This window comes from Tupaia chinensis, unplaced genomic scaffold, assembly GCF_000334495.1.
Source record: "Tupaia chinensis unplaced genomic scaffold, TupChi_1.0 Scaffold143787_1, whole genome shotgun sequence".
NCBI classification, from domain to species: Eukaryota; Metazoa; Chordata; class Mammalia; order Scandentia; family Tupaiidae; genus Tupaia; species Tupaia belangeri.
In genome coordinates, this window is record NW_006203636.1 from 481,159 (window position 1) to 495,056 (window position 13,898).

The 13,898-nt window shown below is 39.8% G+C and overlaps 1 protein-coding gene across 1 annotated transcript; it reads right to left on the reverse strand.

The window, feature by feature from the left end:
• Positions 1–7,784: 7,784 nt before the first annotated feature.
• TSPYL4 (TSPY like 4) lies at positions 7,785–10,570 on the reverse strand. The gene has a single exon (XM_006164987.3). It carries the CDS (start codon positions 10,175–10,177, stop codon positions 8,966–8,968), a length of 1,212 nt encoding a protein of 403 aa, XP_006165049.1. The 5' UTR covers positions 10,178–10,570; the 3' UTR covers positions 7,785–8,965.
• Positions 10,571–13,898: the final 3,328 nt, after the last annotated feature.

A 13,898-nucleotide genomic window follows, 5' to 3' on the forward strand; every position in this document is an offset into this window, starting at 1 on the left:
TCACCCCTACCCAATAAAATTTTATTCTTTAGTAGTCATTTCTCTCATTAGGGGGAGATTTAATTTAAAGTTATTAAATTTAATTTGAGTTAAATTTTTCTCCTTGGGAAAGAGGGTGATAATGAAGAAAAAGACAAGCCACAAGGGTTCTTACATGTATTTCAATTTCCATGCAGGATTATTGTGTTCTATGTGTAATATACAATCATATTAGCAGCTCTTTGTTGCAAACTGTTTGGTGACAGGTAGTCTTACAATATAATTTCCTGACCACTCTGTATGCTGTAATTTCACTCTATCCATCATAGACAACATTATTTTACTTGGATTATAGCTAAGAATTTAATGTATTGATGCATGCAGTGAACAGGTAAGTATTTTCTTCAAATTTGTAAACATTCAGCTAGATCCCAAATACACTGTGGAGATGAGTATCTCAGTGTAGATAAAAGGTTACTATTTTTTTTTTTCCTTCAAAGTAGGTAACTTTGACATCCTTCGGTGAGATACCAATGAGTTGATATACTTGAAACTGATATCCAGAGTGCCTTTGAAATATTATGAGCATACAAAATCAAGCAAGAGTGAAATTAAAATGTTATTTCATGTATTCTTTATAGACATTTGATTTCTTTTTTAAAATAAAGCTATTTTTCCTTATGTAGGTTTATTCTGTAAATGGCAAAGGATGTATCTTTTAAATGCTTATAAACTGCTGTAATATGAAAAATAAGAATCCTAAAATAAATTAATTGTACTTTTTGACCATTGAGGAGTAGAGAAAAAACATCATACAAGTCGTAAGTTCTAATCTTACTTTGCTGGTTCCTACTCGAGACTCTGAACAAGTAGGTAGCACCTTATTTGACCTCAGTCTTTAAATCAAAACAGAGAGAAGGTTAGTGTTTATTTTTAAGTTTCCTTCCATCTTTCTAACATGATCAACTAGTCAGTGCTTCTTCTAATGAATGTTGGTTTTCTTATTTATTTTTCCCATGAGCAGGAGGGACCAAGACAGAACTATAGCCCCGCAACAGTATCAGCACCATGACTCACCCCAACCTCAGCCCCCCTGGATTGTAGGCACCCACAGCTCAGCATAACTGAGGAAGGTCTCCAGATGTAGGAACCAGCAACCTTCCCATATGAGTATGGCTCACAAAACAAGAATGTTGTTTTTCTGTGAGCCTATAATTATGCTTTTTAAATTTTTATTTCATTTCTAAAAAGTGCCAGAGTTTCTAATTGGATATGAAAAGTTAAAATTATCTAAAAGTGGAACCATAAAACTAAAAAGAATATTTAGAAAGCTATATATTCATTAGTAATGAGTAAGAAGGAAAAAGTTATGTATATGGGCATAAGATCTGAGTTTTATACTAGCACAGGCAAACCTTCATATAAAAGATACCTAGAAATAGATGCAAAGGAGCTGAGCTTTTCATCACTGACTACTGTTGATCTCATCAGCAGAAGAAAGAGCTAAAGGGCAAAGTGGTCCAATGTTTTTTCAGAATTTAGTATTTGGAATACTGAAAGAGCAGAAACTTTTTCAACTGAGTCATGAATTGCAACCTTGACTCCGAGTTTCTTAAAATCTAAATTGAAATCAAGTATTTTTCCAGCATTCACATCCAACAGAAACTTAATACACACACACACACACACACGCACAGTTTTTTATTTATTTTTACATTTTCATATACACTTTCAGTGAACTCAAGTGAAAAATCTATACTTTCTGTATAATTAACATGAAATAGACATCCAGTTACTCCTCTGATATAATGATGACTGCATATCAGAATCACATGGATGCTTTCTTAAATGTGTGATGTTGCTGCACCATCCCTTACCTCTTCCCAGGCTCTTAAACACAAAGTTACTGACTACTTTTATCAAAGTCATGCAGGTATGCCAGGTGACATCCACTATGGTCCAACTGCTACCCTTGAAAACCGTGAACATGGTCCAGGTCACATAAGATGAATTCAGAAAAGTATCTCGTTAGTCTGAACTATTCTCGGGGAGGAGGGGGGAGGAGGGTAAGGTAAAAGGGTAAGGTAAAGTTATAAGCAGTGACTCCTTAATAGGCTACTTCATATACGTTATCTTGTTTACCCTCTACAACAACCATAAAATGAGCGTAATTATTAAAATTGTACAAGTGAGAAAACTCAAATTCAGGGAGGTTAAATACTAAGTTTGTTCAAAGCTGCACTTTTACAAAGGGACGAGTTTGACCCTTACAGTCATGGTGTTAGTTGATTAACACATCCAGTCTTCTAGCACTGAATCTACATTGGATTAAATTCTATCAAAAAAAAAAAAAACCTTCAATTTAATCACTTGTAGTGGATTGGAAATCAAGACACAGGCTCTGTCCAGAAGTAGCTGATAACTCAGTATGATGTTAAGAAAAAATATCTATAACTTAAACACTTCTCTAGAAGAGTAAAATAGAGATCCAATAATTACAAGAGTCCTAAAATCCATGAGTCTGCTCTTCTTGGGAGGCATACATGCTGAGGTCATTAGTGAGCAGGCCTAATCTTTCTTCACATTCAGGTTCAAAGTTTACCTCAAATACTTGGAAGATGTCTTTGCTGGTGCTGATGTAACAAGAGTGGAGTTGTGATGAAAACTGCTCCTTTGAACTTAGGAGGAGATGGAATGTATGAGCCTATAGAGCAGTTGGATGATTGCTTCAAATGACCACTAGGACAGCATATACACTGCTTGACAATCACGTTTTTGTACCGTGTACCTGTACACATACCCTCTTTAAAAAAAAAAATCTTGGTACTTTGGTACTGTCTTGATAAATGTCAAACATTAATAAAGTTTAACAAAATTGAATAAAGAAAAAAAGGTATAATTACTATCTAAATGAATTCAGAACAATTATCAAATTAAATCGATTAAAAATATGCTTTCTCTAAATTGTAAAAATGTTAACAGTCCTTAGTAACTAAATCTTATATACTGTTTGAAGTCTTTTTGATGCATTTGCTGCCTTTGGTGAAGGGAACAGTTTCATTCATATGCAGCAAACATAACTAAGGAATTTTGATCTATAATAAGATGGAATCCAATCAAGTGAGAAAATCATTTCAAATATCATTCATGAATGGAATAACCTTCAACTGAATTCATAAATAAGTAAAGTTACTGTTAACATTTTAGTACCAAATGTACAAATGGAGGTGATAGTGAAAATTATGCTAGCTTGAAATTAGAAAATTTGGGGCCAGCAGTTGATGCAGCAGTTTAGGCGCTGGACTCCCAAGGTTAACCATGGTTCGAGTCCCAGACCTGGTGGCTTGCTCTCTCACTTTCCCTCCCTCTCTGGTCAAAAATTAATTAATTAATTAATTAATTTAATTAAACAAATTATTTTTTTTAATTGGGGACTGGCAGGTGGCATGGTGGTTAAGGGCACTGGACTCCCACATGGCCTACCATGGTTTGAATCCCAGACCCATGGCTTGCCTTCTCACTTTCTGTCTCCCTCTCTCTCTCTCTCTTACTCTCCCTCTGGTCAAATTCAAAGAAATAAATAAAGTTCAATAAAATCATTCTTTATTAAAAAAAAATAACAGCCTATGTAACTTGCACTTAGGCAATTTACTTCCGTATTTAAATGGAAACTAAAACTTGTGTCACAGGATTATTCAGGTAATATGAGAGTACTCATGGACATGCCTGACATATGTCAGATCTCTTGAAGAGATTATGAAGTCAGGAAATAGATAACTGAGGCAAAAATCAGATATCTAAGAAACAAATTGTGACTCCTTAGCACAAGGAACTCAATAATTATATAGTACAGAGGGCCAGTCCATGGCCTGGTGGTTAAGGTCACCAACTGGACCCCACATGGCATACTCTTGGGTTCTTGGACTGGACAGCTTGAGGAACAGGTCAGGTACATGTGCATGATAGCCCAAGACCCCAAAAGGAGGGAGACAGAGGAAAGGGGATTGCAATGTGACTATGCCCTCTGGGGGATGCTTTCTCACTTTCTCAAGTGTAGGTGCTCTCTGGCAAATTAAAAAAAAAAAAAAATTTTTATTGTTTTATTGATGAATACTGATTTAAGGAAGCTTAAGGCAGCAGCAGCAATGATAATGGTAAAGACAAGGGCCTGAGTGAGAAAGGTCTGGAGAACATTTTATGGTGTCTAGCTTAAGCCAAATGTGCAGAAACAGAAAAGAAAGCCACTGTTATGTGAGGACCAAAGAAATTACTAAGTGTGTCACTCACTACTACTCACAGGGCGATATGGCCTGAGCAGACTAAAATGATAACTTTTTGGTGACCAGAGAAATGAAGGAATCTCTAACTGATTTGGAGGTCTACATCAAAAATAATTGAGGTTGGGGTCAGCAGGTGGCAGAGTGGTAAGGACACTAGGCTCCCATATGGCTAATTACAGTTCAAGTCCCGGACCCAGCAGCTTGAGAATTACACCAGGTGCATGTGCGTGTATGCCCAAAATCCCAAGAGAAAAATGGAGGAGAAATTTTGGCATGGCCATCTACCCCTAGGGAATGATTTCTCACTTTATCTCTCTCCATCTCTGTCTCTCTTTGGTGAGCACACATGCCCTATGGCAAAAACCTTTTCAAAAAATAAGGTCTAGAATCAAGAAAAACAAGACAGTGCAAAGAAATAGAGCAGGGCTAAAGGAGTGAATCAAAGGGCCTGAGTCTAATATAATGACTAATTAGACTTTACAAAACAGAAACTGTTTAACCTGTAATAAATGAGTGATATCTGCCTATTAGAAGAATGAATACTATTTGTTAAACTAAAGCTGATAATAAGCCAAGGGCATAAAAAAACATGACCTTTTCTGGTTGTGTCCAGAACAGGAATAGAAAAGGGATAAAGCTTAAAACAGGTGCTTGACCATGCAGAAATCAATCACTAAACCGAAAAGGTAAAATGAACATTATTAGGGTAATTTAGGATTAAATGGGTGTAGAGCTTACAGACTACCTAGTTTTCTAATACTCAAAATTCTCCAGGCTAGAAAAAGTTATACCTCAGTAAGTAGAACTTTTAAGTAAGACTTGCACTAAGTCAAGTTTGTACAGATATTTGTCTAACCACTTTAGATATTTGGGGCCATTTATGTTAAATTTTTGCTTACATGGCTAAAAATACTTGGCTATTCACTTGCATACTTTGCAGCATCCATAGTCCTGTTACAGAGAATGCAGAAGTATTTACCCCGAAACCCTCAATAATAGCTGCCAAGCAGCAAAACTATCATTAGTGATTAGTGAGTTGTGATATCTGATATCATTTGTTTCTAGACATTTTGTTTCAGTCGTACTTTCTGTTTTTAGTTTCTTGAGTTTTTTGCTATAGGGCACGTGTGCTCATCAGAGAGAGAGAGAAAGAAAGAGAGAAATCACCATCCAGGGGGATGGTCATGCTGTAATCCCTTCTCCAATCTCCTCTCAGGATTTTGGGCATGCATGCACACATGTCTGGCATGACTTACAAACTGCCTGGTCCGGGACTGGAAATGCACAGATGGTCATGTGGGATCCAGCATCTTAACCTTCAGAGCACCTGCTGGCCCTTGGTATTATTTTTAAAGCACCACAAAATTTAAGTAGCATTCACAGAATACATAATTAATTTTTCCAAAAATGTATCTTAAACGTATTTAAAAAATGAGAATTAGATCAAGGAAGGCATAGTTAACATAAATGTAGTAAACAAAGAGGTGCATGGAGAATAATTTTCCACTGGAAACTTTTAAGTGATAAAATCAATATATGGTAGGGCCAGCAAGTGCATGGTGGTTGAGGTGCTGGACTCCCACATGGCTGACCAGAGTTCAAGTTCCAGACCTGGCGGCTTGCTTTTCCACATTCTCTTTCTCTGTGTCTCTCTCTGGTCAACTGAAAAATAAATAATATCAAATTAAATTAAATAATTCTTTTAAAAAAATCAATATCTGGTACTCCAGTTAACACTAAAAACTGCACTGGTTATACAGGAAAAATTACATTCATGAGTTTACAGTTGCAGTTGGGCTTTTTATTTACCAATTTTCAAGCAAAAATCTTGGAACAAATGGTGCCTGGGTTTTGTTTTGTTTTGTTTTATTAACTTTTAGAATGATAGTACTGTGACCATTTGATAACTTAAATGAGTTCTCAATATTTTATTAAGGTAGACAACACAGAACTTTTTTTAATTTTTTTTTAGTGAAAACAAGAAACAGCAGTGACTTATTTTTCCTTCAAACACACAAGACAAAAGTACTAATGATTCTCATTTAGTTTTACAGGGCAATTCTACTGATACTTACACTAGGTAAGAACATAAATGTCAAATACATTATTACTAGGTATGAAATATCAAGACAACAGTTATTTTTTTAAGTTACTTTCATGAGACATAGATAGCAACAGTTTGTAATATCTTCAGACTTTTCAAAGATTGCATTATTCAAATTATATTTCTAAGAATAGTGCTATATATGAACAGAGAACAGAACAAGCTAATAATTCACTGAAGTTTTCATACCACACAGGACACAAATGTCATATTTTTTGCACATGTTCTCAATTACAAGCAAAATGCAGGCCTGTAAACATTAATTTTGCCAGAAGGCTGAAATAGAGAAAGGAATTAATTTTACTCAAAAACAGTGAAATAAACAGTATATACCATTAATCTTCCACATATATAAAGGTCACTCCTAGATTAACAGAGAAAACATCAAGACTTGCATTTTTGTTTACAAAAAACTACTGGTGAATTCAAGGAGTTGAGAAAAACTGAAGGGAAATTCTCCTCCAAGTATCCTACTTAAGTACTACCCAAATTCTTCTGATTCTCCCACCTCTACCCTGAGAAGTGCCTCAGGGCCACACACACCCCACCCCACCCCCACCATCCTGCAGGGCTTTAGTCTTACGGTCCTCTCTAAGCCCCATTCCACAGCAGTTTCATTTCTGCTTCTGGGCTTATACTTAGTTTCTCCAACTTAGAGCACCCTACCCACTGTGTGTTTTTAGACCTCCTAAACCCTCAGAGAGCTTAGAGCAAGGCCTTCAATTCCAAAAGGAAGAAATGAGAGCTGATGATCCTCACCACCCAGTACACCCTCACAACTAAGAGAGCTCTGACAGCAATGCTGTTCCACTTACTGGATTCCTACTTGTCCTGGAAATCTGGACAGACTCCTAATATCCCTTTGTCCCTTGGGATCTTGGAATCTCACGATGCAAACTGCTCTCGTATTTGTTAAGCTAGAAGGAGGAAAGAAAATGCAAAAGCTGAGGACTGAGAGCCAAGAAGGTTAGGCAGTAGGGTAGAGGCCCATCAGCTGTCAGGGAGATAATACAATAGCACAGTGGATGGGATGACCTACAAATTGCTACCATGGGATATTTCTAAATGGCCCAAGGCCCAAAAAGGAATCTGCACCCTTATAAAAGGGAAGTGAAACTAAATTTTACTTGCTTTAGTTCACATCCTACTCAGGTTCTGTCCTGAGCCCATCAATTTGACCCTTCTTTCCTCCAAGGTTCTCAAATTAAAACTCAAAACAACACACAGGTTATAGTAGAATGGTTAGGAGAAATAGGTAGGGATGTCAATGTTGGCCTAAAAGAGTACTGCCCGTTAGGTAACCAATTAATCTATGGGTTTCCCTTTGAAACTCAAAACCTTCCTTTAAAGGCAGTAAGGGTAGAGGAATAAGGACAAGAGATCTGAAGACTGTTATGCTACCTTTCTTTCGAGCAAATCAATTGAGAAGTGCAAATTAAAAAGCCTGCTTTGCCAGTTTTATTTTCTGTTTCTGAGCTGTATCTGTTTGAGAGAGAGAGGCGGGGGGGGGAGGGATGAAGGTGAAAGGAGAAGTTCTGGAGACAGAGGTATAACAAGCCCTACTTTCCAGAAATAACCTCTTCCCCAATGTGTTTACCCTAGCAAATTTTTCATGTACAAGTGGATCTGGTAGGGAGAAAGAAAAGGTGTGTACTAAAGTTGCCTAGATTAAGGGTAGTATGTTGGCTTGGGCTCAGAAAGGCTAACTGCTGGAAGGGACCATTCCACCCTTACTTTGGGCAATGTCACTCACATCCAAATGAGCTTATGGGTAATCAATCAATGGGCAGGGGGTAGGGACTTTTTGTGTGTGTGCTGCCTGAGACCTTAAGATCACATATAGTTTTGGGGGAGGCAGACAATGGTAGTCTGTGGAAAGTTCAACCAGAAGGTAAGAGCTATAACACAGGCCTTCATACTCACCAGTAGTTGGTAATGATGCCAACTAACCAATGGTACAGGAAGGCCAAGAACACAGAACACTTCTTATCTGTTACCTCGTCATGCATAGCAGTCACCCACCATCTGCTTGTTCTGACAGATAAGCAGCAGAGTGGATGGTGCAGGTCCAGGAAGGTAGCTGAGATCCAGTTAGTAGTAGCCTGGAATGTCCAGTTTGGGTTGATACCTTGGGATATCAATTTCATCTTACAGTGGTGAAACTCAAAGAGCTTGCTGAAAGTACATGGGTAACAGGAACACAGCATAAAGTGTGAAGCCAGGTAGTTATCTGTGAAGATTTGTCAAGCTTTCTTGTAGTAGAGAACTACTTAAACTGGGAGAAAACCATGGCCAGACAGGGCCCAAGCCATACAAAGGAAGGTGGTACCCATCTACATCATCATGTGCTTGGCAGAGATGCAGTAGAAGGCCATGCACTTGGAACATGTCACCAGGATGCAAAAGGGCATGAAGCTCCAGAGAAAAGAACAGCATAGGCATCTAAATGATAATCTTGCAACTCACTGTTGAAGATTTAGAAGAACCAAAGGACAAAATAATCCAAAATGAAGAGAGAGCAGACAGAAGATTGCATGCTGCTAGCCAAGCAAGGAGGAGGTGGTAAGGGAACTTGTGCAGGAGCTTCTCACAAGTGCAGTAGTTAGCCGGACTGGAACCTGAAAGACCTGGGGCTCTCCACTTGCTGCCTTGCTGGACCTCGAATTCCTCTGCGGGGTCCTTCACCCATCAGGTAATATTGTAGGGGATTGGACCACAATTCCCCTTTAATAATCTCAGCAATCCTGTCGAATTCTAGGAGGCTGTGGTCTGAGAACCAGTTGAAGAAACTTGGGATGGTATTCCCTTCCCGGTTCCTGTGGATATGAGCTTGGGGGTCTTGGCCGCGATGCCAGCGGATTGGAGTGGAAAGAGACACCACCCGGCCAGAGGATCTGCGTTCATATTCCTTGACAAGACCCTCATTTCTGAAGTAAGGGTTACTCTGGAAGATGAACTTGAATTTGCAGCCTGCCCTGGGGTGTTTAAGCTCTTCCACCTCCAAATTGATCATATACCTCATCATGTCTTCATCTTGACCACTGATCATAGGTGACAGTTGGGGGTGGTTTCGAAAGGCGGTGACCCAGAAACCTGGGATATTCTGGATAATGAAACTCCTTCGCTGCATATGGAGCCTTCGCATCCGGCCAAACTTACGCTCCAGCTGAAGGAAGGCCCTGTCAGCCTGGGCATTTACGTTTGACAGCTCTTGATCTATGGCCTCAAGAGAGTCCATGCAGTTATTTATCTTCCGGGCCCTGGGCCTTGTCTCCTCTTTCACTCCTCCTCCCACCTTCTTTTCCTTTTGTACTACTTTCTTTTCCTCCATCACTGCCTCTGCTCCTCCCTCCTTTTCTGAGGCAGCTGGAATGGCGCACTTTTCAGTCGTCACTTCCTTACCCTTTGCACTAGACATCATCTGAGACCCCAACCCCCCAGCACCACAGGCTTCTAGAGCCTTCTGCCCAGCAGGCTGGCTGCAAGATTCTTCGAGCTGACAGCCATCTTTCTGGCTGTTGTCAGCTGCCACGGAAGCATAGGCTGCTTCCAGGCCCTTCATGGAAAGCAGAGCATCTTCCTGCTCTGCTTTGGTCGCTGACCGGTCGCGACCCCCAACGACTCGCACCTGGAATGCGGGGCCACAGTCCACTGCTTCCTGGGGTGCACCTCCCTCCGCAGCGATCTCCAAACAGCTCCCACCTGTGTCCGTCATCGCCTGTGCCGTCTCGGTTTCCTCGCGGAGCCCCTGACACTGGGTTAGGTCGGATTCTTCAGCAAGATGGAGAGTGTTGCCCCCATCCAGGCCGCTCATTTTGGTAGAAGTCAGGCCTGCGGAGAGAAGACCGGTCTTTCTCTGCAGAATCCGCGCTCTGCCCCAATCAGCCCTACGCACCACCCCTATTTTCCTCTGCGGCGGGCGCTACCATGGCAACCGATGACGTCAGGGCGATAGCGTCTTACTTTCACGCGAGACCTCGCTGCCAGTGATTACTGTCCCGACTATTCTTTTGTGTTCTTGCTGCAAAATATTTTTAATTTAATCAGTATGAATAAAAGTCCAGCCACGTAAGTAAATGTAGAATAAATTCAAGCATGTGAGAACTATATTGATGTACATTTCTAAGCCTCTGAATGAGTTTGTAAGGCATCTAAACTGTTAACTATCTCATTACTTAAACGTTAGTCGCTCTCTAGTCAAGGCCTAGTCCATAGAGCTTATGAATAAGAAAATGGATCCACCAACTCACAGGTCTTTTTCTTTTAAGTACAGATTCATGGCTATTCCCAAAGAAGTGAGAAGATCAAAGCTTGATATTTTTTTTGGAGAGGTTTTTGCTATGGGACACTGGGGCAGCGCTTGCCAGAAAGAGAGAAATCACCCCCCGGGGGGGATGGCCAGGCTGCAATTCCTTCTCCATTCTCCTCTCTGGATCTTGGGCACGCCCGCACACGCTCCTGGCGAGTTTAAGCCACCAGGTCCGGGACTCGGGACTCGCCCGAGGTCGACTACATGGGATTCCGGCGTCATAGCCATTACACCAACTGCTGGTCCCCAGAGCTTGATTTTTAAAAAAAGGCATAATGTTGCTGTGTTGTGTTGATTTTAAAAATCAGAAGCAGTTGAAAGGGAAATGTCTCTTATCCTGAAAGGACATAATAAAGGATTATTTCAAATGTCTCTTATCATGAAAGGATATAATAAATGATTATTTCAATCTGCCTTACAGATTTTAAAGTTTATGTGATTTGGTCAATGACTATGAAATAATTAGACAAAATTTCATCTTCACTGTTAACTAATATTGAGTAGCAAAATGCTTTTCCTTACTCAGAGATGAACATGCACACACTTAATCTTTAAACATTACTGAAAGAAATTCAATTTCAAGGGATTTTAATTTCTAAAATGATGCACATTATATGCTGCTTTTCCTCAGGTTATAATCTTTATCTAAAAGTAGTTTTTGCTTCATAATACCTGTTGGCAGGAAGTCAGCAAATATCAGTATTTGTCAAAATTTGTTCCTGTGGTAATTCACTGCAGGATAGATGCAATAATCAGGTATTTGAGGGAACCTCTTAAAATATTTACTCAAGAGGCTGGTAAGTGGTGTGGTGGTTAAGGTGCTGGACTCCAAAATGGTCAATCATGGTTGAAGTCCCAGACCTGACAGCTTGAAAAGCATACTGGGCTCCTGTGCATGCATACCCAAAATTCCAAGAGAAGAGCAGAGAAGGGACTGCAATGTGGCCAACCCCCCAAAGGGTGAATTTTAACTTTCCCTCTCTCTCTCTCTGTCTCTCTCCAGTAAGTGCACACACCCTATGGCAAAAATGTAAAAAGAAAAATTTATATTAAAAATAGTTATTGTTGATGTGAGCCAGCTCATTAGAATTCATTTATAGTGACATCACAACTACTAGTTTATTAGAGTGTGAGAAAATGCAAGCCCAAAGGGAAACTTAAATTTTGCATATTTACTTTTATTCTTTTTAGTTTTTGCTATAGGGCATGTGTGCTTGACAGAGAGACAGAGAACAATAGTGAGAACCTCCCTACCCCCCATGAGCATGGCCACACTGCAGTTCTTTCTCCTTTATTCTCCTCTTAGAATTTTGGGCACACATGCACACACACCTGAGATGATTTTCACGCTGCCAGGTCTGGGACACAAACAGCATAGCTGGCCATGTGGGTTCCACTACCTTAGCCTCCATGCCACCTGCTGGCCCTGAATATTAATGTTTAATATCTTAAATTCATATCAGAATAAATGAGTATAGCTATTTGTAGTAAAAATGCCATCTTGAGCACCCCACATAGGAGCTCAGATGTGAGGATTTAGAGGAAAAGAATTTAGAGAAAAGCAGCACATGTACTGTGATTTCTAATAAGTGAAATACGGTAGACATGGTTCAGCCAAGAATGGGGTATTAATAGAAAGACACTGACAGACAATACAGTGAAAAGGGCTGCCATGCAACTTTGTTTGTACTTCTAGTCAGCCTAGTAATGGAGAGTGGGTCCAGGCTGATCTCTTTACTGATTTTCAACTAATCAATTATCCCCCTAAAAATGTGCAAAAAAGATGTGCTCAAGTAGCAGTTATTTTTCTCTCCCCTTTCCTTTTCCTTTTAGTATATCCTTTTTGCCTTTGTGGGGTGAAATACATCTATTGATTTATTTTCTTTTTAAACAAGTAAACAATATACTATATTTAAAAAATTTGCCAGAGGGCTTATGCTCTTGTGATAGAGAGAGGGAGAGGGAGAAAGTAACCGCCAATGGGATGTGGTCATGCTACAATCCTTTCTCCTCTAATTCTCCACTGTAAGATTTTGGGCATTCACACATAAGCGATACATGTTTTTCAAGCTTCAAGGCCAAGATCCCAATCCTGTGGTTGGCCATGTTGGCTCCATCTTCTCTAACCACCATGTCACAGAGCTAGCCCAAGTGTGCTATAAAGTGTCGTTAAATCTTTTTCTTTGACACGACTCTGCTTTGTTTCCTCTCTTAAAGAATCTTTGCAGTTTTGAAGGAGTAATTCTCTTGATTATAATCTGAACTAAAATGCAGAGAAACAGCAAATGCTAAATCAAAGGTACTTTGCCAGGCCAAAAAGAAAAAAGCTATTATTGTATACTAGAAAAAAATCATAAAATTATGTGTACTTTTCTCTTTTCTCATTTTAAATATTTATGTATTTATTTTAAGTACCCAAAGGGGACATGCACTCATGTGCATGTGATAGTAAGAGAGAGAAGGGGAGAGAGTGAGGGAGAAAGCACCCCCCAGAGAAAGTCACAGTGTAATCCCTTCTCCTCTATTTCTCCCTCCTTTCAGGATTTTAGTCATCCATGTGCATGCACCTGCTGTGTTTTTCAAGCTGCTAGCTCTAAGAATCAAATGGTGCAGGGAACCAGCAGTTAGCATAATGGCTATGTCGCTGGACTCCCACGTAGTCGACCGCGGTTCGCGTCCCGGACCTGGTGGCTTAAAACTCACACCTGGCGCGTGTGCATGCGTGCCCAAGATCTCAAGAGGACAATGGAGGAGAAGGGATTGCGGCGTGACCATCCCCCCTGGGGGGTGATTTCTCGCTTTCTGTCTTTACGTCTCTCTCTCTGTCTGGTGAGCGCACGCGCCCTATAGTGAAAATCTCTCCATAAAAAAAAAAAGAAAAGAATCAAACGGTGCAGTTGGCCATGTGGCCCAACTGACTTAACCACCATGTCAGACATCAGCCCTTTTGTGTATACTAAAAATGTTTTAATATTTCTGTCTCTACCACTGGAAACATCCCTTTTTCTAGCTTTAATTATTCTTGTCACCTGAATCATTTTTCCACTAACAATAGTCTGCACGTTTTTAAAAACTCAACTCATGTAGATTCAATAGGTATTTAAAATGCATTAAATTTCATGAACAAGGATCCAGGAAAAACAAAGAAGTGAAATTGCTCACTTCTTACACAATTTAATGGCAAACTGCCTCCTCTTATCCTCTGTGTATAACCTTCTTTATTTTC

What these genes read in the sequence shown, in the direction of transcription:
- TSPYL4 (XM_006164987.3), bottom strand. Translation starts at nt 10,177, where the DNA reads ATGAGCGGCCTGGATGGGGGCAACACTCTCCATCTTGCTGAAGAATCC.